General features: G+C 33.5%; 1 protein-coding gene across 2 annotated transcripts in view; it reads right to left on the bottom strand.

The window, feature by feature from the left end:
• Positions 1–3,100: 3,100 nt before the first annotated feature.
• The window catches only part of LOC132907310 (uncharacterized), a 55,561-nt gene continuing 33,047 nt past the window's right edge, over positions 3,101–25,614 (bottom strand). Inside the window, exons 6-13 of one of the 2 annotated variants that reach the window (XM_060960265.1) lie at positions 23,372–23,588; positions 18,223–18,384; positions 17,607–17,804; positions 16,804–16,913; positions 13,716–14,059; positions 10,151–10,399; positions 9,375–9,678; positions 3,101–4,476 (exon numbers count right to left, since the gene is read on the bottom strand). In XM_060960265.1, the coding sequence (XP_060816248.1) occupies positions 4,299–4,476; positions 9,375–9,678; positions 10,151–10,399; positions 13,716–14,059; positions 16,804–16,913; positions 17,607–17,804; positions 18,223–18,384; positions 23,372–23,588 (1,762 nt within the window). In that variant the 3' untranslated portion in view covers positions 3,101–4,298. The remainder of the gene's footprint in view (positions 4,477–9,374; positions 9,679–10,150; positions 10,400–13,715; positions 14,060–16,803; positions 16,914–17,606; positions 17,805–18,222; positions 18,385–23,371; positions 23,589–25,614) is intronic. The other variant, XM_060960275.1, reaches the window with a different exon arrangement.

A 25,614-nucleotide genomic window follows, 5' to 3' on the forward strand; every position in this document is an offset into this window, starting at 1 on the left:
AATAAAATTGCACCGATAAGAGGACTAATTGCTCTTGCATGCTATTGCGATCAGGCATTTAATAGGCCTCCATTTCTCTTACCTAAGCCTTCTGAGCTTTTAATTCGTGGACTTTCTTTAAAGTGTTGAATCAACTTGAAATATCGATCGCGTGTGTACGCAGCTGCATTAAGCCCAGCGCACGCGGCTACATTTGTGTTCTAATAACATCCGTATGCACACTTTCAAATCCAAACAAGATTACTTTCCGTCAGAAATGACGTGTGAACTTCTTCGTATACGCTAACACGTATATAATTATTTGAACGACTTCAAAAATAAAACGATTGTTGTTTCGATAAGAAAAGAACTTCAGCTCTAGATTTAAGAATAGTTTTGGAATAACATTGGATGAGATCGTAGAAAATGATAGAATAACTACGGATCTAAGATACGAGCGATTAAATTACCACTGTAGTTGAAATAGTTGATTAGTTGATACATTTATTTAATGCATATTCATGGAAAATTTAAGTGTGCAAACGTATTTAGAATGTAAGTGATACCCAGGATCAACGAAAGAGATTTGATTTTGATTAATGGAAAAAATACACTGCACGATTTTTTCCATTAATTGGTTAAATTGATCCTCGAAGTTATCCTACGAATGTCACTCGTGCGCATCAGATTTTTAACTAAAGCGTACTGGACACCTTGAGGTCGATGATAAACCGAATTAACCTCTTGACGTCAGGCTCGGTATCCTGCACGCATCAACGCGTTTACGCATAATAATATGCATTGCCTATTAACAATATACGACATATATGATTGTAGTTTATTTAATAGGAGTTTACCCATTCTCCCTACTACAATCAGTGAAAATTCAGTTAATTGGGGCGCTAACTAAAATATATGTTGATAAATGGAGTACTGTAGAAGGAGGTATATCCTGTCACCTAAAAATATTGGAAATATTTCCAAAATTATCAAACACACGCGAAACATATTTAAACGAGCTTCTCAATATACCACGAACTAAGGCTTTATACAATATAAGTACGATACATTGCCCAATTCTACATATTACTCAATTATAAAAAGTAAATAAAATATGGAGGAAAAATAATACACCGGATACGTAATGTAATATTTTATTTTAAATATGTACGTAAAAAAGATAATTGTTCCACGCTCCGCGTTATTGCTACAGCAATAGTTCTGGTATTGTTAAAGATACATTTATAACAGTTTGCTGTTGCTGTTAATATTGGAAACCGTGTGCTTCGATTTCACTTTCCTCCACCGTATCTCTAGACTGATTTTCTGAGAAATATGTTCCCATTTCCCTATTTTTACGTATCAAACGTATCTGCGGTACATCTTGTATACCATACTAGCTTATACGTATAACTTCTACTCTCTTGCACTGTTAACTTTGTCATGGAAGCTTGATAATTTCTGTTACAATAATTTAAATTCTTTCCTGCATTTCCCGATAATTGTAACTTTCTTTCCTGCGCTTCTTTCTTCCGTACAAATATACCGTTTTGTGTGCAACTTCAAAATTCCAAAGAAAAACATTTGCGATTGTACGGTTTCGTATTTCTTTTTTCATTGTTATAAGGGCTCGACTACATTTGGATCGTTAAACGAAGAAGCCGATGCAACTTTGCACGTGGTTTTCGAAGACCGTAACTCTGAAGAGGAAAAGTTTGCACAATACATCTTTCATTCCTATAAATGGTAGGAAACTTTTCTTAAATATTTTAATAACATTCTGCTTGGAATAAATATAAAGATGAGTTATAGAAGAGTGGTGAGTGCAGCGTTATGTACATGATATACTTTCAAAATCGAACGTGGGAAAACGGGAGAAAAATTAATAATCTATATCCATATCAGTAGAAAGTTATAAATTAAAATAGAATTTTTGAACGTGAAATTAGAATTTCTATCGAATTTTGACTTAAGAATAAACACAAAAGAAATTTCTTAATGGATCAAAATTTGTATGTATAAACCTTAATCCTCTCTTCCTTATTCCTAAGCTAGGAAATGGCAAGACGAGTAATCTTAGAATAATTTCTTATTTAAAATTGATCTACTGTAAAATTCATCTAATGCAAAAATCGTTTACATAACGCTATTTGAATCTTACTCTACAAAATGACCTAAAATATTTACAATTGTATGTAAATGTGTAAGTATTTCGTATCAAGTAAGTATTTCGATCATTTTTCAAATAGGGCGTACTGTTATAAGATTTATATTCCTTTTTCTTTTTTGGCACGTGCAATATTTTTTGTTAAATTCCTTGATATTCTTTACTTAATTTAAAAATTACTTGGCTACTACTTAAATACCAAATTACTTAATATCATGATACATTTGTTTCTTGAACTTCAATAATCGATATACTAGAGCAATATCTTTAATTAAGTTGATCTATTAAAAACTGAACATTTATTCGTAGATACCTAAACTATGCTTCAAATTACTATATATATTTTATTATACAATATTTCTATAAAAGCTTTTAATTAAGTAATTTTCAAAACTTTGTTTCAAAATATCTGGAGTTTTATTTTTCATTGCTATTGTTTCTTTATCGAGATGTATATGCTTTCATATCAAAGAACAGTTTAATGAGCAACATCTGATCAAATGAGTGGCGTTCGTCAGCAAGACTTTGATTTCTTTGATTCTTTTTCTGCGATCATAAATGCGAAGAATTAATCCTTTTGCAGAAAGAAATTGCTATTTGTTTATATTATCATTACGTCATTGTCCTTTATGATATTAGTCAATGTTTGTACGCTACAAAAGGAATAAACGCTTTTCGTCTAGTATCTTCGTATTTTCGTACTCCTTGTAATCGCATTAAAGTGTTCTTGGATGAACATTTGATACGTTTGTTATTCATTTATAGAGATTTAAGTAACGAACTAAATGAATGGTAAAAACGCTATTTGTATCATCCACGTACAAGAACGACAATCTTATTAAATTTTTAATCCTATTGTTCCTTAAATACATAAATGAACTTGATCTGATGACGTTACAGTTTTAACATTTGAACCACTTTTTCGAATAAATACCTATATCTTTTTCATCCCCATTAATTGTCACAATTTTATTCCGGTATCGCTTTAAAATTTCATACTAAACTCAGTCACAATTTTCTTGTACGAGATGAAGTAAAAGGAACTTTCAAAAGTTCTTGGAGTTTACTTCAAACAATATTGGAATTAAAGCAGAATAAAAATCTGCAGTTTCTTCGGATTCGTTAATTACTGCAATTTTGTTCCTGAATCGCTCTAACATCTCTAACGAAACTCAATCACAATTTACTTTTGCGATATGAAGTTAAAACAACTTTCAAAAGTTCTATAAAATTCATTTCGAATAATTGAAAACAAAAAGATTCTTGCCAACGTTCACTTTGTCTTCCTTAACGGAAATATGTTACAGACAATACACGATGTAAGACAAATTGCGTTTCGCTGAAACAAGATGTAAAATGCCTAATAATGACAGACATAACACGAAATAGCATCACTTCGCGTTGTATCCAGACAGTTTGAGCGAAAAACAAACTTATACGTATTTATATACGTTATATGTATATATACTTCGAACTGGCAATATACCGTGGCTGCAAAAAAGCACTTGCACATCGTTGTATTTATTTGGGCATTTACATACCTATTAATTGGGTCCAAGTATTTCAAATTTCGTCTGATTTAGTAATACTTTCATATAGCCAGCCATAGATATTGAGACACCTACTGGTTACATTTATTCAAAAAATCTAACAAATTTCTTACTTAATATTTTACATTACAAAAAATACATATACGTTGCGGACGAAATGACTGATTAACAATAAAATAGTTAAAAGATAGAAGCAGTGAATAGCATTCTACACCAAATATCAATAAGTATTCCAATACCTATAGTCGATAGCTACAAACAACACAATACTGCAAATAACATTGATACTGTGAAAGTGAAATGTTAGAAGATATTTAAAAAACAGAAACTATATCTTGCGATAAGAGTTTGTTTGATGTACATACAAATACCATTTGTAGCGACTGTGTTTTCCCTTTTTCTCTCGATACTTCCTCTACGTTACCATCGAATTCTTCAAGAATTCTCTATATCGGTTGAATCTCGGTTTGGCTTTCGAACGATCTCGAGCTTTCAAGTACTTGACGCGTCGCAGCTTGCTGCCAGGGCAAAAACCATTGATGCCACTTTGTCGATCGAATGGTCAGCCGGAGGTACACGGCGCATAATATCGTAAAGTTTCGTTAAGGACTGTCCGGCGTATTCTCCTCCCAAGCCAATATCGTGTTCATGTCTTTAATGCCGCGTGTGCTCCATGGTTCGAGCGGATCAGTAGGCGACGTTGCCGGTGAAACCGCCTTATTCCGCTCGATCGATTCTCTTCTCCTCGGACCAGCCTCCTCTATTTCCTTCGGTGATACCCTGTGCATGCATCGTGCCAAACAGAAACCATTAAACGAATGGTCAATCGTTTCCTGTGCTCACGGACACTAACGCCGCGAACACTGCTTCCGATCGGGATTGGAGGAATGGGTTCTTTCGAACTTGCGATTCGAAAGGTCTTGGTAAGATAGGATTTTCTTATTCTTTTCGTCTTCGTCTTTTTTTTTCTTTCCGTTTTCTCTTACTTCTTTTCTTACTTGTTTTCTTTCTACGGGTTAGGAAGTTGAATTTTATATAAAAAACGTTGGAACTGAATGATGAAAGTAGAAGCAAGACCGTATGTATACTTCTGGAGTCCCTAGGAACAACGTCGTTACAAGGTCTAATTAGGTTGCCGAGTTAAGTTTTAAGATGTGGCCACGTAGAGAGCGAGGCTCCTAATGCGCCTTATGGCAAATGCGGCTCTGGGTAGAAGCGTAATAATTTGGAGTTAAGTACGTGGCAGCTAACGGTGTTGGAAATTTATCTTCGTAGATAGAAACATGGATAAGCGCGTATATTTAAATATCTCGAGAAATAATTTACATCGAAGCGCGACAAAATTGAAATTCGAGAATGACTACGCTTTCCAATAGCATAACAGCCCTGAATATCGTTCATATCTGGTGAAAAAATGGCTGTTATAAAAATAAGTGATTCTTTGGATATTGCGTTATGTACGTGTAATGCTTTTGTTCGAATTTATTCAATCCTACTTTCAGATCGATATTTCATATTTAGCTGATTCGATAAATAATAGAAACGACGACGTTGACTGTGATCAATACTTCGCCCCTTGTGCATTTGTTCCGATGTTTCTCTGATTTTGAAATGATCGAAATAAAAGCTCGTCGTATAAAATGGAATTAAGCATTCATACTTTTTGTCGAAAATAATATTCTCCCACTTTTTATTACTACGTCCCTGCATACGCCAATATGGAAGAAATCAATTAAACAATATAATCCGATCGGATAAATAAGCAATTCATTATGACAATATTTACGAATTCGCTTCCGTTGTCGCCTTTTTATCGCATAATCTCAATTTGCTCTGGGAACGACTCGCACTCCGCGTTTATCTCGCCTAATAAAGCTATACTTTCAATTTGCCTTTGGTAATCGTCGATATCACCGATCGTTCCGCGTTTAAATCCCTTCTTTCACGAGCAATATCGCGCTCGCGTGATTTCCAATACTGTTTATCGAACGGCTGCATACGTCGTGATCCGATTTCGTTGTCCCGTGGCGTTCGTTTGAAGAAGAATTATTAACGAGTGATTAATAATTTATCGCAGCATCGAGTTCCGTGGAATAATTACAGAGGACGTTGACGTTTCACCGAAACTAACTGTATCGGTAACAGACGCCTCCCGTATTACATATCGGTGCGGAAATTTTTGAAATTCGCGCACGGTAATTTACATTACTTGTTTCGGATAGCTATTCATCATTTCGTTATCCACGTCCCATTGGTTGCTTTAGGATCTCGGATAAAAATCGTGTGACAAGTCGATGATGGAACGAGTGATGCGACTCATGCGAACCAACGTCAGTCAGAATGAAAAGTTGTAAGAAATTTTTCAACTAAGAAACGAAATATGTAAACTATATAACGTGACAAAACAGTGGCAGAATTAGTAGTCGTAGAGAGCGACAAATGCATCGTGTAACGTGCTAGATAAACTTAATATTTCTGGAATCCAGAACAAGTGTATTAAGTCACGTTTTTCAAACTTTAAAGCAAAGCAAATCAAAGTTGCAAAATCTTTGTATCGAGACATGGACTGAATGTTATTTTTACGCTATTATACGAAAAGCTTAGGATGAGAAAATTTTTACCATTGGAAAGAGCGAAGAATTTGACACGGGAAACATGTAAAATGTTATTTTTAAAAAAAAATAGACTTAATACATTCTAACTCTGGAGTCTAGTTTTTGGACTGCAACGCTCTTTTCGACTTTTTGTTTAGAAAAATAATTTCACATATATGGTAAAACGCGAAAAAAGTACCTGTCGCGTTTCATGGAATTATTTCTACGAAAGGACTATAATTTATAAACAAATTCATATAAATTTATAATTAGTAATAATAGATTATTTCAAAACGTTAGAGTATTAAACTCGTTATCTTTTTTTAAAGGAAAATATTAACTACGATTTAATCATCTTCGGAGACAAATATTACAGAACAATTTTGTTATTTCAAGAGTTCATTATCCTCAATAATGTTCGCTCGCCAAGGAATACGTATAAGATAAAGAAAATTCTTCCAAATTGAGATTAATTATAGCAACAATTATATTTAATTATATTCAAACTGCAATGATATATTTAAAGCGCTCACAAGCTAAATCGATGGATTCTCTTCTTCCTATAAATTTTCTTCAGTTCAACGACACATTTGTATTAGTATGGTTAACTTACACTAGTATGGTTAACTTTTAAATTTTCAGAAACAAAATGATTACTGTCTTTCGTGTCTAATTCATTCAGTCCATAAAGAAAAATACGATAGGTTGAAAATAATAATCGTTGAAATTTATTTTCTATCCTGCCACGCCCATAAAATTCCAGCGGTTACCTCGCAGATAATCCGCAAAGAAGAATGTTTCGATGAATAGGTACCTCGCGTGGCAAACTTCTGCTGCAGATGCGTAAGATTTATTCTAACGTTGGAACAAAACGTCTTGTATTATTCTATTCACGAGGTAACAACGTGCACTGTGCAATCTGAGTAACACACAATGATTTCATTGTGACGATTAATCAGAGCTCTGAGCTATAGTTTCGAGTGACTCGTTTGCTCTCTTTGTTCTGAAACACGATTACTTGGAAATTGAACAATGAAAAATTGTGCACCTCAAAGGAATGTTAGTTTAAACTCTTAATAAAATTGACAGAAGACCGATTCTTTATGATATTCTTTAGAATAATTCCGTGCTTCGACGAGGAGTAACAACGAAATACATGTTTTCTTGAAAGGAAAGGAAAAACTTACAGATGTCGATCTTTCGCAGATTATTTAGAAACAAACTTTATCGTGTCGTAACATGCTACGAGATACAGCTATGATAATAAATAAAAGGAATAATAGCACAATGCCGCTTAAAAGTATGTAAACGCTTGCTTGCTTTTGATAGAATCAAATAATTTCGTTACAAAATTACGCGGAAAAAGATCCAGACCGATTCTATTCTTTATCACTAGAATGTGGATTTCTATGTATTTATGAGAAATTTTATGGTGTATATAACACGCAAAAATATATAAAATACACAAAATAAAGTATTTATTATAATACTCGAGAGATGAAACAAATTCCTATTTAAATTTAATTTCTTTAGTTCTATTCGTAAAAGTATAAAAGCGCATAAAGTCCACAGTCTAATAACAAAGAATAAAATTAATCTGGATCTTTTTCTGTGTAATTCTATAACGAAATTATAAAATTGCGTTAAAAGTAAGCAAGCATCCAGATACCTTTGAACGATACTAAGGTATTATTCCTTTCTCAGTTATATCATCTACGATCTACGCAATTACAACGAACCATGTGTAATTTCACCGATGCAAAACAATCGAAAACCCATTCTTAATTTCATCCACGAGTACGTATTTTATACGCGGAAGCGAACCTGTCTGTTTTCCGACTTTGTACGGAAAATGGTGGAAGGAAACATTCGACAAATCTAAATAGGAAATCTATGTTCCAATATTGCGTGTTCCTCGTGTCCCGGTATGTCGACACACGATCGATTGTTGATAGTGTTGCCCAGTGCTTCTAGTGTTTTCAGCCTGATTCTATATACCTTTGTCCGGTATACGTATGCGTGGCTGTACATACATCCGAGCCGTGACTTAACACGAATGCCACGAAACGTTGTAACTCGACCATTATGTTGTAATTACTTTTCGAGGCCGGGACAGGAAATTGTGTATTTTCTATACTTTCGTTTCTCTGGCGGGCGTTCACGCGGCGGCTCGATGAAATTTCATTAAAGTCCAAAGAAGTCACTTCGGCCGTACCACGGATTTCCATTTAACTGTTCTTTAAGTGATAATTGTTTTGTTACGTGTGTATGGCTTTGTTAGATGCCCGATGACGCTCGCGTTACGGGAGATTCAAATTGGATACGGGTAATGGGATTGACGATCGAGGAAAATGACGACGGCGTTGAAATATCAAACGTTAATATTGCTTTCTGATAAGTATAGATTTTTCGTAATGAACCACCTTAATTGAGGAAGTAGGGCAAGCTCTGCGAAATTGAAGCTCTTAATAGTTTTTTGATACGACTCTCAGGTTGTTATCAATTACGTCGAACAATTAGATCAACCTTTAGCTATGATAATATAATATTACTCTAATATCGATATTTTGATTTATAACTCTATATATATATATATTTATTGATATAGATCTTTTACGGTCAAAAGTACTCAAATGTTGAATTTTTCAAGCTTCTTCGCTAGATTGTGGTAATGAAACGAAAATACAGACTCTTCTAAACTAAACTCTGTTAAGTGATCCATAGTTAAAGGCTAAAGTAGACTTTTTCTAACAAATAGAAGAAAGGACAGGTAAATATAGGGAGAAACTTATAATCGAATAATCCTAACAATACTAATTAAAACCAAATAACAGTACTTTAATCTTACTGATATGTCGTCCATAGAAAAACGTCCCCTTTCGTCCCTCTTCTTATCTGTTTAACTTTTTTATACTTTACAGAAATACAGACTTCGATTTGGGGATGTAAATTATTCAAAAATATTTTCACCTTTCTACGTTGCATAGCTAATAATGTGCGTTAATCCTTAATTCCATAATTAAAGTTTGATTCTACCAATAATTCAAAAGTGAAAAGAAAATAGTTTCATTATGAATTAGTTACCTATTTTTTGCCGTTTTCGGCCGACGCTTCTGAACCTTGATCTTCACTGAATCGCATGACCCGTTCTGCTTTACTTGCGGCTTAATTGCTTCGATAGAGCTCTCTCGACTTTCGATTTGACGGCTCACCAAGTTCTCAGGACCGTTGAGCAATGGCTGATATTGAGGATTTCTGTCGGCGGATGTGGACGACGTGGATGACAGGTCGTCGTCCGTGTGCCGCGACCGTCTCCGTGTCGTGATAAATCTGTTGTTCGCTGATCTTATTCTACGTAGACGGGCCTCGGTTCCGAGTATGTTGTCGCCTGCGATAAGACAATCAATTTTCATGAAATACGCGTGACGCTTAACGCTCTCCAGCGAAACTTATGGCTACACAGCCATTGCTGGTTTTATTCTTTGATATTTTCATTGTAAAATTATCGTTGAGAGATCGCTTTGCTTTTTAATACTTTAATTATACGCGTATAAATGCATGTGAAATATTAAACATAAATTTAAAATTTTGATGGTTTGTAATAATTCTCTGGTATTATTCGTTTCGTTGCTCGGAATAAAGCAAAAATAAAATTCGATTTGATGAGATGCTTGCAGATTAAATTAGGTAAGACGCAAGTGTACAGAGATGATTCATTCAAATTCGGCTAGTAACAATTACGCTTAACACAATCGGTGGCGCGTTTAGTAATAGGCGTTTAGTAATTAGTGTGCGACCAAGCCATTGATTAATTCTTAGAATATCAAAGAAATATTTTACGGAAAGTAGTTCGTCATTACCACCAAAATCGTTGTCGCTCGATTCAACAAAGTACTGCTTCTTTGTAGCCGTAACTTTCTCCTCCATAGGTAGCTTAGTCATCGTGAATTGCTCCAAAATTTGCAGATTTATTTTTGAACTGCTCTCCACTTCGAAATTCGCCGCGGCCCGCTCCGCTATTTTCAGCAGAGTTTCGGGATCGTCCGTATTTTCGGAAGCAATCACAAGCTCCAAAAGCGGATCCTGAAAATCCTCGACCATGCTCGAATCTAGGATAAGTATGTATATTTGAAGATTTTTTTTTAATATTCATCGTTTTGCGAAGTCTATTATATCTATAAATAATATTAATAAAATTAATATATTCTTCTGTAGACACTGCTCGGATATCGTGTAATTTGACGTATCTCTGGATAAAAACGAAAAATCTTTTCGTTTGCAATTATTACAAAAAGAAAATTTCAACAACTCCATTTTTACTGAACTCGATTTTATGCTGTAGCAATTTTTATTTCTTTTGAACATAGTTCCATTTTTGCTGAAGTAAAGTTAAATGCATTGAAAATATGGATAAAATTGTTACGTTCTTATACGTATTATACGTTACATCGTATGATTATCGATATTTATTTATTGTTACTAGGCTATTATTTTGCTTGAAACTTTATCGAGTTAATGTATTAAACGAACAAACGTAAAATAAGTACCTGATTCAAGAAAATTTAAAAAACGATTAAAAGAAGTATTGATACTAATTAGCTGCTTTATCAAGTAACTACCAAATTAATTTTAAACAAATGCAAACGGATTTTCATAATGTAGAAACATTTCTGAAGACCGTAATTTGTTATTTGTTTTGAACAAAACATTTCGATCCAGTGCTGTTTCGTTCAAAGAAATTGCATTTTCTCAGGAATATAGAAAATTATTTCATTCAAATCCAAACAATTCTAAGCAATGTATAAACATCGTTCACCAAAATGCGTATGAACAAAAATAACAACGAAGATATAAATTTCAAATCCACGAAAAGAGACTTTTTAATAAACTTAATTTTTGACATTTCACGACCTATATCCGACAAAAAGAAATCGTACACATATACGAATGAAAGCAATATATCAATTGCTGCTGATCTTTCTGTCGAAAAAGAGAAAAAAGGAAAAGGAATCCTTCTCTTGAAAAAAGAAACTTGTTGCCTATATCGTTATCTTTATTTTTAAATTTATTTGTTTAAAAATTGAAGTTGTTAAAGATTGCCATTTCTGCGTTCGTGCAGACTTCCGTTTGCCGCAAATAGACCAGTTTTCATTATTTTAATGCGCAAGCTCGTTTTCAAGTTTTAGTAACGTCCTGCGCATAGCAAGCTGCATAATAAAAGTTGGCCAAGCTGCGTTAAATCCTAACGAATGTGAATTATTTTCAGGCCAAAAATGGGAAATGCTTGTTGTGCAACGATGCCTGAAACAACGGCATTTTGTTTTGTTGCTCATGAGTGGAAACGAGATCAAGGACGCCGGAAACAAGAAAGGCGGAAACGTCGGAGGCCGCTGAAAAATATTTGAAATATTTCTGTTCGAGACGTTGATCAAGTCTACATTTATGGTTTCGTTGATATTTATCTAATTAGCGAACTCGTAAGAAAATAATACGAGTAACGATATCTGCAATTTGAGAGAATTGAGGATTAAAGTAAATTTGAGCAGAAAAGTCTATATGGTTGTAAATATCAAAGTAGCTACGTTGTTATATGTAAAAATAATTCTTTAAATAAATACAAATATTATTTTTTCGTATTGCTGCTATCCTTTTTGGGGGAAAAGGCATAAAATACAGACGTATATTAAATTTTTTACATTACACATACTATACGTGTAATGTATAACGTGTAATGGTTACAATCTAGTTTAATCTTTTAGAGTTCGCACAGTTTAATTATATCAAGTAAAAAGCAATAAAAATGTACGTAGAGTTGTATAAAAACTTGAAGAAAACGAAGGTGACAATTAATGAATTGATAATGTTCTTTGTTAATGGAAACCTCGAAACAGAAGTGATAATTAAAGGAAGGAGGTATAATATCGTAGCAATTGCTGAAGAATACTGAAGGATTACAATATTTGATTAACGAAGGAAATTAGTTTACAACTTTGCTAATTTATGATAATCATATGCTTAACGGATGAAGGGCCATAAATTATCCGATGCTTGTTGCACTACTTTTCAGGTTAATCAATAAAGTCTCTCGTTTCATTTACTCTTTAATAACCAAATTATCGTGATTAAGATCGAAACTGCAAGCTTTTGAATTTAAGGCGCTGTTGAATAACAAGTGTTCGGTTTTAAAATACATGAGTATTATGCAGACATAATGAGAGACATCCAGCGAAGAATCCGCAAGATTTAATCGACTTCTGTTTAGCAAACTCGTGAGATTTCCTAATAACGCGAAAAGCTGCAACATTTATATTTCTACTTTGGTCTGTTCAGTTATATATGTACGTTCTGAAATTCGAAATTTAATTCAATATCAAATAATTTGTGTTTAATAATTACCAATTATTTCATGCCCCGATATTATTTTCTAACGGATAACATCGAAATTGGAACTTGGTTTTGTTATCGAATTTTATCCGACAAATAAAACCCTGTGTGCAGCTAGTAAAAATTCATGCACATTCATAAGCTTGATTCGATTACCATTTCTATAGGGCTTCGAAACAACTCAAAATTTGGATTATATGTAGAGGATATATCAGATTTTAATAAACAAATTGGAGAACACGTAGAGGCAGTCAAAGAAAGAAGAATAATTCGTCCTGTATTCCTTTTTAAACTATAAAGAAATGAAATTGTTTATAATTGACGGAGTGCATCGTTTAACAGAAAAATCAAAATAAGCAATTTATTGTCGTACGTTTTCAAAAGAAAAGGAAATATTTTCACTTTCATTAAATTACAGATTACGATTAAATTGTAAATCGCTATATTAAGCCCATTGTGAACAATGTTCTTTTTTTTTTATCGAATCGTTTGCAATTTTCAATATCACTATGTTTTTTTTTTAAAAAAAAACCCTTTTACATTTATAAACGAAATATCTTGCGCGATGTCTGTAAAAATCGGTTCACAAAACATCTCGTCCGTGGATGCTATAGGATTAACGATATTGAATTTTAACTCCATTTTTACACAAAACAATATTCAGTTGTATATATCGTAAAATAAAAAGTTGGTAAAATTTTTGTTAAAACATTTATCGTTATATTTAGCGATATTTCCTGTTCGTGAATGTGAAGGAGTTATATTTTAACGGATACTCAAGAGATTAAAACAAGCTTTTACCTCGTAAGAGGTTAACAATGCTATTTAAAATTTCACGGTTTTTATTAATTCATAAGATATTCTTATATTATTCTTCTTATTATTATGCTATGCTAAAATATTAAAAATATAAAAATTAAAATAAAAATATCAAAATATTCGCACATCATTATTATTATTCTACGTTATCGTGTTGCAATCCACTATTCTTCATAGCTTTTCTTAAAATTCCTTTTTAATTAACACAATAACTTTACTTACGACTCGCGTTCTTCGAATTCATCTCGCGAACGGCCACAAATTCGCTGGATGTTTTGTCAATATCATTACGACTGCTCGCCAGGTTATCCAGATTTTCCGTGGTTAGTTTCCGTTGTTCCTGAACGTTCGTCGACACTTTCTCCTGATTAGTCGTCGCCGATTTCGCTTGATCCTTGCAGGTGATCTTCGATTTCGACTGCTTCGCGTCGATGTTGGTCGGAATTCCTTCCGTAGCACTAGACAGGTCGAGATCGTGGGCGAACGCCATTACATCCAGAGCTGCGGTCAATGCGTCTCCAAAACCGGCCGTAACCGCTGAAACTTGAGGCTCGGCAGTGTTTGGACTGCGCAGAAATTGATTATCTCTCTTTCGGTATTATTCAAATAACACCTGCTACCGGAGACTTTATAATTTATTAGGTTGTCCGAAAAGTTTCTTTCGTTTTATGAGGAAATAATAGACGCACAACGTTGTTTTGTTTTATATTATTTTGTAGAATTACGTACGATCCATTTTGTTGTGTTGAGATAAACACCGTGACATTTCACAGACTTGGTTTCACGTTTGTATGAAGGTACACTGTTGTAAAAAACACGTTTGCGAAAGAAAGACACTTTTCGGACAACCTAATAATTTAAATATAATTTACAGTTTACTTTAATAATTTGCCTATTTCGAGACTCGTTTTTCCTTGCTTTTCTTTTTTCTTCGCATCTCATTTGCATCAACGATATTTGATATCAGTGAAGTCAACAACGACGCTGATACATATTATATCAGCTAGTTATACAGAACATATTATATGTGTCTGAACATTTTTCATACGTAAAAAATTTGATTACATTATTTATTTTGTCGTTTGCTACGCAGGAAGTTCATACGAATTTAGTAAATAAACTAATGAATGTTTTTTAACGCGGTATAAGGCAATCGGTTCGTTAACTCTATCGTAAACAAACATGTTCAATAATCTCTCGAACACTATGATAGCCGAATATTAATGGGATTTACTGTATAAAAATGAAATTCGAACGAGTCCGAATACAATATTTTGGAAATTCATGAACTGCGTTTCAAATTTCGCTAAATATTTAAGTTAGAAATAGCGATGAAAAATTGGAATTTAATAAAATATGCATAAATTCTGTATATGTAAATATTTTACGAAATACGTTAATATTGATCGTAAAAAAGAATTTTAATATCCACCTTATTTTAATGTTACAACTCGTAATATTTATTGTGTAAAATATACGCGTAAAGTTTCGAGCGTTCAAGCTTTAACATCTTTAATACCTTTCGAGCATTAAAATCATCTGAAGTCGTTCCGTCTGATCATTTACGAGTCTCGTCGTTTTAAAAGTTCGAGCATCGAGTACAAATGACGACCTAAATTAAATATCTTGATAAGTAAGATTTGGTGGAAAGCTCTATTACTCCCAAGCTAATTTCTACTCTTTAACATTTATTAAAATCAATCGCAATGAGGTGCCATTAAAATTGAACTCCGATGCAGACGTTCTTAATATCAGTTGTCTGATATCGAATGCTATTAAACTCGCGTAAATTTTTATCGGTAATGCCCAAACTACAGAACCAATGAAAAAATATCCCATATTTATGCAATATGGGCATATTAATATTTATTAACCCACCAACATATACAATACCGTACCATTATGATTAGACCACGGAATTCTGTGCGAATTTAAACATTTCTAAAATTTTTCAAAATGAATTTATGTCAAATTTAAAGATGCAAAAATGCACAGTACGAGTAATAAGGAAATATATATGAAATATCCAAAGTAATAGAACAAGCAATTTTCTATCTAGGTTCCATTCCTTTTTAATTATCTTTATAGAATTATGTAGTTGCATAATAAATATCCGTAGTCTACTCAATGCTTTCGAAACAAGTCACGTGTATAAGGTTGTTCAACTAACTGTATTACTTGAAATATTGTTTTTGATAATATTAAAATATGTTCCAGGTACAACTAGAATGGTTTAGAGAGCAAAATAATTTCACATAATTAACATGTTTCATATGTGAACGCGTACAGGAATATCATCGATGTTTTCTAAATCGGAATCATATATATTTTAATATATTAGCATGTATTGCTCTCTTAGTGTGTCTCTACCAAAAAGTATTAATCTGTTTATTACCTATTCGTATATACTTTTAGTTTAGTAGATATTTTAACTATAATTTGTCAAATTTAACGTATGAGAGGCAAAGGGAAAAACGCGAAGTGGTATTCCAGTGTTCTCGTTATCTTTATACCTTACCCTTTCGTTATAGCTTAAATTTGACAAATTAAAGCTAAAATATCTACTAAACTAATAGTTTTCCGATTACAGGTTATAGAAATATGTTAACACTTTTTTATCAAGAATATCGCAATGGATCGATTAATTTATTAAATTATATGATTTCACTTAAAGAAACAACGCTAATCTTCATATACCTTTTACGCGTTCATCCACTGAGAAAACTAATCATGCCAAATGATGTTCTTTTCGAAACTATTCGACTTGTATCTGAAATATTCCTTGATATTACCAAAAACAATCAAAATATTCTAGGTGATAAAGTTAAGAGGATCGCTTTGTATAGTTGATCACCTAGAATCCTCGGAATTTAGTTTCTTAGTTCTTGAACTCCAAATATTATCTCGTATGATACTATACTAGATTCGTTAGTACAAATTGGTAGAAATTCCAGTGCCTTCAGCGTATGATACCATGACAGGAGTACTCAGAATGATGACACTGTCAAGCATTATGGTCGACCAATATCATGTCCTTGGAGATAATAGTTTGTCGAATCACGTGTCGTGCCCCTCATGTTACCAATATCGAATGCACCGCATTTACTGACGTTAATATCGGATTTCGTAACCTTGATGCCTTGCATATTAACTCTCACAAGTGCAAGGTCAATTGTATCGCGTTCCATTAAGCCGAGACAATCTATATGGTTTCAGACACCACGTGGGCCCCCGTTAACGAATCAATTAACGATCTCGATGTTACATTTATCACTTCCTTTGTCCTGTAATGAACGCAACTTGATATTACCTTGTTCTGACAGGAGTAGAAAAAGATGCTCGGCCCCACATGACTCGTCGCAACGCCTCTCCTGTTATGCCACGTTTCTTCAATTCGTTTATCGTCACTTTGCCTACGCGCTGTAAGCAGAAGAATTAAACATAAGAAGTTAAATTAAGAGTAACGAGATTAAAAAAATTCAGTGTAGAAATTCTACGAGAAAAGAGGAAGATAAGGCAAACTGCATTTATACTTCTATTTTAATTTCATTAAAAAATCCTGTAATATCGAAGTTAAATTAAAAATAATAAGGTGTAAAAGAAATTAGTTTTTAAGAGAAGAGAGAAAGAGAATGGAAATTAAATTAATACGTTTATTATAATTTCTTGGAAACACTGTAATATCGAGATAAAGAAAAGATTGTGCAAGAAATACAGCTGATAAAAATTCATAACGCTACTCCGGTTATTCTTGTTATTCTAGTCGCTTAAAACGAAGATTTCGGAAAGTTTGAAACATATCCGGACCCTTTAAATCGATTCGTTACTGTACCAAAATCCATTAAAAATACTTGTTAAAGCACAAAGCTAATGACTATAAAACAAAGAGAAACATAGGTTTGAACATAGATTTGAATATGGATCTCGACTCAATGGGTTTCTTCCTGTTTAAAAAGCACCATGTTATATATGTAACAAAATCTAACACCCATAATATTTTCAGTACTCGTTATCGTCGTTGATAATCACATATGTGCAGTTGATGCGACGTTAAAACCTATTAAAAAAAAAAAAAAAAAACAAAAAATGAAACAACAGAGAAAAACACGTCACCTTCCAATTAGCCACTGCGCCTTTGCGTTGCTTCGCCTTGGTTTTCGATTTACTTTTAATAACCAGGACTCCGCGCTGTTCCGAGGCGGGGTTGTTCGGGTCATCTCCAGGTCCCAGTTTAATACTGTATTCTTGCAAATAATTCTGCGCATCTTTCTGTGCGACTGCACGCTCCAGAGAAACCACGATTTTCGCCCACTGCAACCAGTTAAGCGGTCTATAATGGACTGGTTCTAAAATTTTCTGACATTTTAGCTCAATTTCTTAATTAATTCTTAAATTAAAAATAAGCGGAATATATATTAAAACTGATAACCATTGAAAACAAGACCTTTGCCAAATTCTTCGTTACACGTATTTCATACTACGATTATAATATGACTATTTCATCGATATATCAATTTTATCATATATATATAAATTTTTTCAATATTTACATAACTATATTTAATTATACTTCATCGACATTCAAATACACATGTATGACACTTAATTCTATCTGTAGACCTGCAGATCGACGCGATCGTATGATATACAGAACCCAAGGGATAGCAAACAATAGGACACGTTAATCCATGAAATCATTAATTAATTATGTCGTTGTACAAATATTTACTTGCTTCACCCATTCCTTCTCGCTCTGCTCGATCACATGCGCATAAGTGTTGCCCATCATCGCAATCAGCATATTCAACAGCAATATGGGCACCAGGACCATAAATATGGTGAACACCATCTTCGATAAATTAGGGTAGGTCGTGTAGGCGAGGTCTGCATACTGAAACGGACAATCGTTTCGCCTCGTTATCAGTATCGTCTGCAAAACACTCGAACGATCCGGAATCCGGAATCGCGGGTAGCGGATCGATAAAAATAATCGTGTCGCAAGCAAAAGTGCACGGCTATAGATTTACCAGCGGGAATCCAGCCGATTCTTCTGCTGCTTCGCGTGTTTAATTCGACGTGTTTCGACGAATCGCTAGACGAACCGTAAAACCGAGCAACGACTTTTAGCGGACATTTTACGCTTTATAAAGCTATTTATGCGATGCTGGTGCTGGCGTGGTGCAAAATTTTATTCGTTTGTCTTTTTAAGGCTAAAAGTAAAAAGAAAGAATATACAACATAAGGCAACTTATGAAATAGACCGAAAAATTTAACATTATTCGCGCAGACGACTCGTAATTGAAATTCAAAATTAATGCGTACCATAGCTTTCTATGAGGTGAAAAAAAGCCAGCTTTGCCGTAAATTTACACTTACCATTAGAGAAATTTTATTCACAGATTATAAAGTAATCGCTGTAACGAAGATCGAAGTTTAACTGTATTTCGTTAAAAGTTTGCATTGTAAGATGTTTAAGTGGCGCAAATTCGATAACCTTCCTCTATATGAGTCGGTCGGAAGCTAAACTGATTAAATCGATAAATTAAAATGCACAAAAGAATGACTATTACAAACTTTATCTCTGGAAATTTTTCTTCGAATTGACAATTATTTATGCAATCTTCTTACGATAAATATGTTTATGAAAATGAGATTCATGTTTAAAACGTCGAATATTAGTTTTGTATAATAATGTGAAATTGGTATATTTCTAAAAAGTGAAATTGATCAGTTTGAGGCTCGTATGACAGTATCTCTCTAGACGTTAAAGCTATGAAAATGTTGATGCGGACATTATAACACGGTTTACGATAAACAACATAAAACGAGTAGATGGTGAATACGGGCTTTAAATGTTTTCAAATTTCTTGCTTAAAAGCTAAAGTAAGAAATTAAATTCCGATTTAAATTCGTATTAAATTTTCCTAAAATACGTAAATACCAATCTTCCCTCTACGAAACGTACATTGAATTCGAATCTTCACGGGAAAGTTTTTTTTTTCACTCGGAAAGTTTGCCAATTTTTATCCACGCATCGGTTTTTCAAATTCGATAATTTGCCGATAGATCGTTTTCCGTAGACCAACGATTCTAAGCAAATGTTTCACAGGGAATAAATTCCCTCCCCTTCGTCGCCCGACAGCATAATCGATTCGTTAATTACGCGAAAGATATACGAGATCTCGGGGAAACGCGGCGTGGCGCGTTATTTTCTAGCAGGTCCGGGGGCCGGGTCGTTGAATGTAATTCAATTAGCCACGGATACAGTGAGCGCGCGTTGCGAATTGTCTTGATATTTCATCGGTGAAATTCGATTAATTGAAACGCAGGAAACCACGCCGCGAGGCGAGCCAATTTTTCCCGACGCGCGTGCCGGCTTGCAACTCGCGATCTATCGATTGCCGAACGAGCGAGTGTTTCTCTTCGCCCCTTCTTTTTTCCCTTTTACACATGCCCGCGAATTGCGCGTAGCGCGAATGTTACATTAAAAATGAGTTTTCCGCGTTGAATATTCTCAACTGCGAAATGACTTTTTTTCCTATTCTTGTTTACGGTACAGTGGCTTACGAAAGTATTTAAACGCTCCTGAAAACTTTTTATGGCCGTGACATAGGCTGTGTCGCTTTTTGACGTTAACTTTAAGCCTGTAATAATAACACTTACATTTATCGTTGATCATTGTGTACTTTATCATCATTTTTAGCGGATCCCTACTATCTCTCGATTAACTTTTTTATTGCATTTTCCAAACATTTGCAAGGCTTTGAATTTAAAAATACCTAATCTATTATCAACTTGATATGTCCGCTATCGTTGGCCTTTTTTTAAATAAATAGATCATTCGCGTTATATAAAACATTTTGAAATCTCATTGGCACTATAACGAGACACAACTATCGCGATTATATTGGTAAAATATGAAACAGATTTGAAAATGTATGTGGCAGTTACAAGATACTCATTGGAAGCGTAACTTCGCAAACATCATAGAAGTAATTGAACAATCAATATATTGTATCTTTAAAGCTACTATTCATGCTATATACTAATCACTTATTAAAAGTAAAATACATTTTCAAACCGGTTCCAGTTGTTTCAGTGCTTTCAGTGGTTTCAAGATAGTTGCGTTTCGTTACAGTGCTATCGAAATTTCAACAAGTTTCGTATAATGCAAATAATATACTTGTAGAAAAATTCGGTGATAAGCGTTCGAATAGTTTCGTGAACCACTGTACATCGATTCAAGTCGAAACGATACCATTCATGCTGAGAACCCCTGTTACTTGGAAATTGAATTTTCCTGAAACCGGAAGAATAGTTCTTTCATAGTATTGTTGTACCGCTGGTATCAAAGAATTATTCTTTCATTTTATTTATCTTTTTTCCAAATCCCCTCATCCTCTTTTTGTCTTCAACGAATAAAATGAAAACAAGAATTCTTTGATAATTCATTTTGTTGCAGCAGTTTGGTGGATTGGAACACATTTCCGATGATCGCGAAGAAAGAAATTAAGTTACTTGCTATCTTAAATAAAAAGTAATGAAACTTTGAAATCCGAATTGAAGATACTTCATTTTTCATATTCATTAGCGACGAAATTTCAATGGTTCTATATAATTTTCTTTCATATCGTAGAAAATTAGATTTTAGTGATTGGTGAATTTTAAATAAATCTTAACTGCAGCTTTATAAAACTTTGTAAGATATTTTTTACTAGGTTCTCGTGAAGTATTAGCATTTTATTGTTATTTTATATAGAAGCACCATTGCTAATAATACGAAACAATGATATACTAAAATAAATATAATTACAAATTAATAACAACACGAAATAACAACAAGATAATCATTAACTAACCATTATTTCCTAATCACCTTTCACCTATTATACTCCTTAATAATCAAGCATTAAATCATTAACAAGAACTAATCATTTATTTTATTATTATTTTATATAAAAACGGCAACATTAATAATACGAGGCAATAATACACTAAGATAAATATAACTATAAAGAATAATAACGCGAAACAATGAAAACGTAATAGTTAAGTGATTATTATGTTCTGCTATCCTTTCGCTTATTATAAGCCTTTAATAACAAAGCGTCGAGTCATTGTGAAAAATCAATCAGTAAATTGAACGTTTCTAACAACCAATAATATTTTTACACCTACTTAATGTATTCCTATAAATTATACTGGACGTTATTAAACTCGTACGAACGATTCAGGCAATAAATCAAACGAATTACTTTGGAAAAATAAGAAGAACAGAAGATTCTGTCGCTCTAACAACGTGACGATTTCTTGTAATCCGAAACGGGCCAACGTTTAACCAGAAAAACAGGAATGGCAAGTATCTCTGATTGAAACTGATTTACGAGCAACGTTTAAATTCTTAACCTTTCCACGGTAACAACTACGAAAAAAGCTGTGCTGGAAGCGCCGCTGGGAGTTACGCTCTCCATTGACATGCTGGCACGATTTACCAAATTGCCTGATCCTTCTCAACATTCAACTTTTTCCTCCTATTGAAAACGCTGCGACTGAAGTTATGTACATATGTACATAGAGCACGTAACAATCCGCACAACCTTAAAAAAGAAAGGTTGCAAACGTTTCAAAATTTCCTTTCACTCCTTTCAAATGTCAGTTTCCTTTACCCGTATTGGAGGAAATATTATAAAGAAATAAACATGATCTCGATCGAACTATAATTCGTATGACGAAGGAAAAGAATGTAAGACTTTTTCGATTCTGGAATCATTGGTTATTTTAACTTCCAATTATTTTTTCCGAAGTACCATTTCGGCAAAGGAAATATTTAAAAGTTATGTTTACTAAGGCTCAAAGAATGTTCGATGAAATAAGAAGAAAGGTATTTAATTATTATTGAGGATACAATAAAATCGAACATGTAAACGGGAAAAAACAATAACGTGTATTTCGTTTTTAGTAGTCAATGTCACTAAAGTGATTATTAAATAGCAATTCAATTTAAGAACTGTGACGATCATATTACATCAATATAACGTACAATATATATTCTAATTTCTTTCAACTCTGTATAAATACTTGTGCTATTGCTCGTACTAATTGCGAATCTATTTAGTTGGTAGGAAATAGTAGCCAATGTGAATTTAATAAATATGTCTATACAACTTAACTAGTAACGTAACAGTATGTGATTGCTAGTAGCTAATAAGCCGCTGCGACACTAAACAAATAAATAAATAATAATAACGTATAACATATATATTACGTATGAAAAATAGCGAAACTTCGTCCATCTCTATTTTCCTCACAAATTTATCATTTATAACAATACCGCAATAATAAAATAAAATGATTGAAATAAAATTTAATATTTAACAAGCACAATCTCGTTATCACATATAACACTCTCTATCCTGATTTATATAGTAAGCAACGTACATAAACGATGTTTTATTAGATCCTCTCAAAATCCAAAAACTGTCAGCTAAATTATAAAAGAAAGAAGTTTGTTCACTGCCAAATGATTAAGTAATTAATAATTCTCCTCTTCAAGCTTTCTACTTCCTAATTTGATTTCATAAAACCTTCTTTGCTTCTTTCTGGCGTAAACGAACGATACACGAGAATAATGTAAATATATTGCTGTATTACATGCTGTGTTGTTAAGCGGGTGATGGCCTTAGTCCGCAACGAGCATTTCGTTCAAAACCTCGTTTGAAATGCGGTGTGTTCATAGTCATGAAAGGACAGAAGTAAAAAACGGGGATAAAGAACAGGCGTGCATCCTTGCAAACATGTGTGCACGTGAATACATACGACGATAGTAGAAATAACCGCGACAATAAAACGCTGATTTATAGGGAACGAGGGAGGCTTACGTTATAATCGCCGAGGGTTATCTGAAACAGTGCCATCCAGGTCGAGTGATAGGAACTGTAGAGGGATGATTTCACTCCCGGGAAGCCCTTGTACAAAAAGTAGAACGACTGGCAAAATCCGGACAGCACCACCATGTAGATTATCCCGAAGGTCAACATGTCACCGGTTATCATACTGTAGACCATGGTAACGAATGGACCGGTCAACCGGATAGCGCTGTTAAAACAATCGAAAGATACATAAAGGTATATATGTGTGTATCAATGACCGCACGATAATGACGCGTTAAAACGCGTCGACGATCAGATACCGCGATTGCATCGTTTGTCTGCGTACAGATTTCGTCGTGCATCCTTCTGTACGGATGCAAACAGCCAGAAAGGGTAGAAAGAGCGATAGAGAGCTGGTATGTATTACTGCAGTGCGGTTTTCGATCCATTTTTTGCTCAATAGTATCCTGCTGTTGCTAAAAAAATTCTTCTTCCTTAATTTTTGCTTTAGTAACTCCACTTTTGTATTTACAATTTGTCAAGAAGAGACGACAAGCAGATATATGTAGTTATTTCGTTACAGTAACATGCAGCTTTTCACGAATCTTTCCTAATACGCGTGAATTTAGATTTCGCTTTTGTCACAAAGTTGTTTTTTTCTTTTATTTTTTAATACTACAATAGTCTTTTTAATTAGTAAAACAAGAGTGAGAGTAGACTATAAAAATTGGAGAAGCGTAGCAGTAAACCGTTAATTGTATTCGAATAAGGAACGCTGCACATAGGGTACAATTTATGCAAGAGTGAATTTAGCGCTAGTTAGTGTGTAAGTATAACGATATGTATTGTTATCCCATCTAAGTAGTTAAGCATGAATCTACGAGAGCTCACCCCAAAGCAATTAGATTAACCCCAGCGTCATTACGGTTCAGCTGTTACGTTTACAGTATTATCAATGTTATGGCGTAATTTTTGTAAAAAGAAGTTGTAGGCAATGAGCGTATTTTTTTTATAAAAAAAGCCTTGTACGTGTGTGCTATTGTAGTCTTATCGCGGGAGATAACAACCGACATGATCGATGGAACTGAATGTCGTCGTGAAAAAACAGCGTTAAATGTTAAAGTGTCCAGGTTTAACGTACCATAAAAGAGAGTAACAGAAAGAATAGAAAGAGAGAATACTGGATTATTAAACCACAATTTGGATCATATGGTTTTGATTCCAGGGGAAAGTTGATTATATTGGTCTGACAAAAAATTTGTCTATGCATACATTTTTCTATCAATTTTTTTATTATTTACAATACTTTGTAATAGTGTGACACGTTCACGATTTATTATTTTATGCATGAGTCCATACAGCGATCTATTCCTGCATCAGTCATGTTCGGAGTCAGAAATCATATATTCTTCTTTCTACATATTACAAATATTTTTCTTTTATTCGCTTATTTATTTTTTTTCCAATAAGTTGTAGAGAAAACTTGTAAAATAATCGCGTTGTTTGTGAACAATAAGTATCAGTAAATATTTCCGTATTATTTCTATTCAAGTTGCGCGGGGCGTCTTGTTTTGAATAATGGCGAAACAGATTGTCTAACCATGGAGTGCTTCAGTTAACGTAGTTTGCTTCCTAAGAGAGAGGATACGTAAGTAAACCTTTTAAGTAAACATGTTCTTTTATGAAGCTTATCTCGATGGCTTGATACCATATATAAGATATACTATTGATTTTGGATAAATTTTACCTTTGCGCTACTTGCTTTCGCATATTTTATACGATACTTCTTTATACAAAATTACAGCTCGAGCAGATTATTTAATCTGAGATGAGCTTCTTATTCTATTGTACGTACCAACACTAATTAAGCTAATTAAACTACATAGTTCTGCGCCTACATACGAAGAAGATAGTTTCTGCTTATAACAACAATGCTGTCTATTCTAAAAAGTTATTAGTTATCTTGCATCTTTCACCATAGCTACACAGTTAACATAAAACATATAACAAATAACATTCTAAATGATAGTACATGTAACGTTCTTTATGAATTAACTTCTGGCACGGGACATAAAATTAGCAGTTTCGTAGCTAATAATTTTTTTATATTCTCTAAAACTAAATGTTGCTTGTGAAAGGGTAAATCTAAAATTGGCTATCCTAGAATTACCATAAATATATATATAAATATATAAATTACCAAATCTCTATTAAAATAAGAATTTTTGTACTTTTCACATTTTATTACGCTA

This window comes from Bombus pascuorum, chromosome 1, assembly GCF_905332965.1.
Source record: "Bombus pascuorum chromosome 1, iyBomPasc1.1, whole genome shotgun sequence".
Taxonomy (NCBI): Eukaryota; Metazoa; Arthropoda; class Insecta; order Hymenoptera; family Apidae; genus Bombus; species Bombus pascuorum.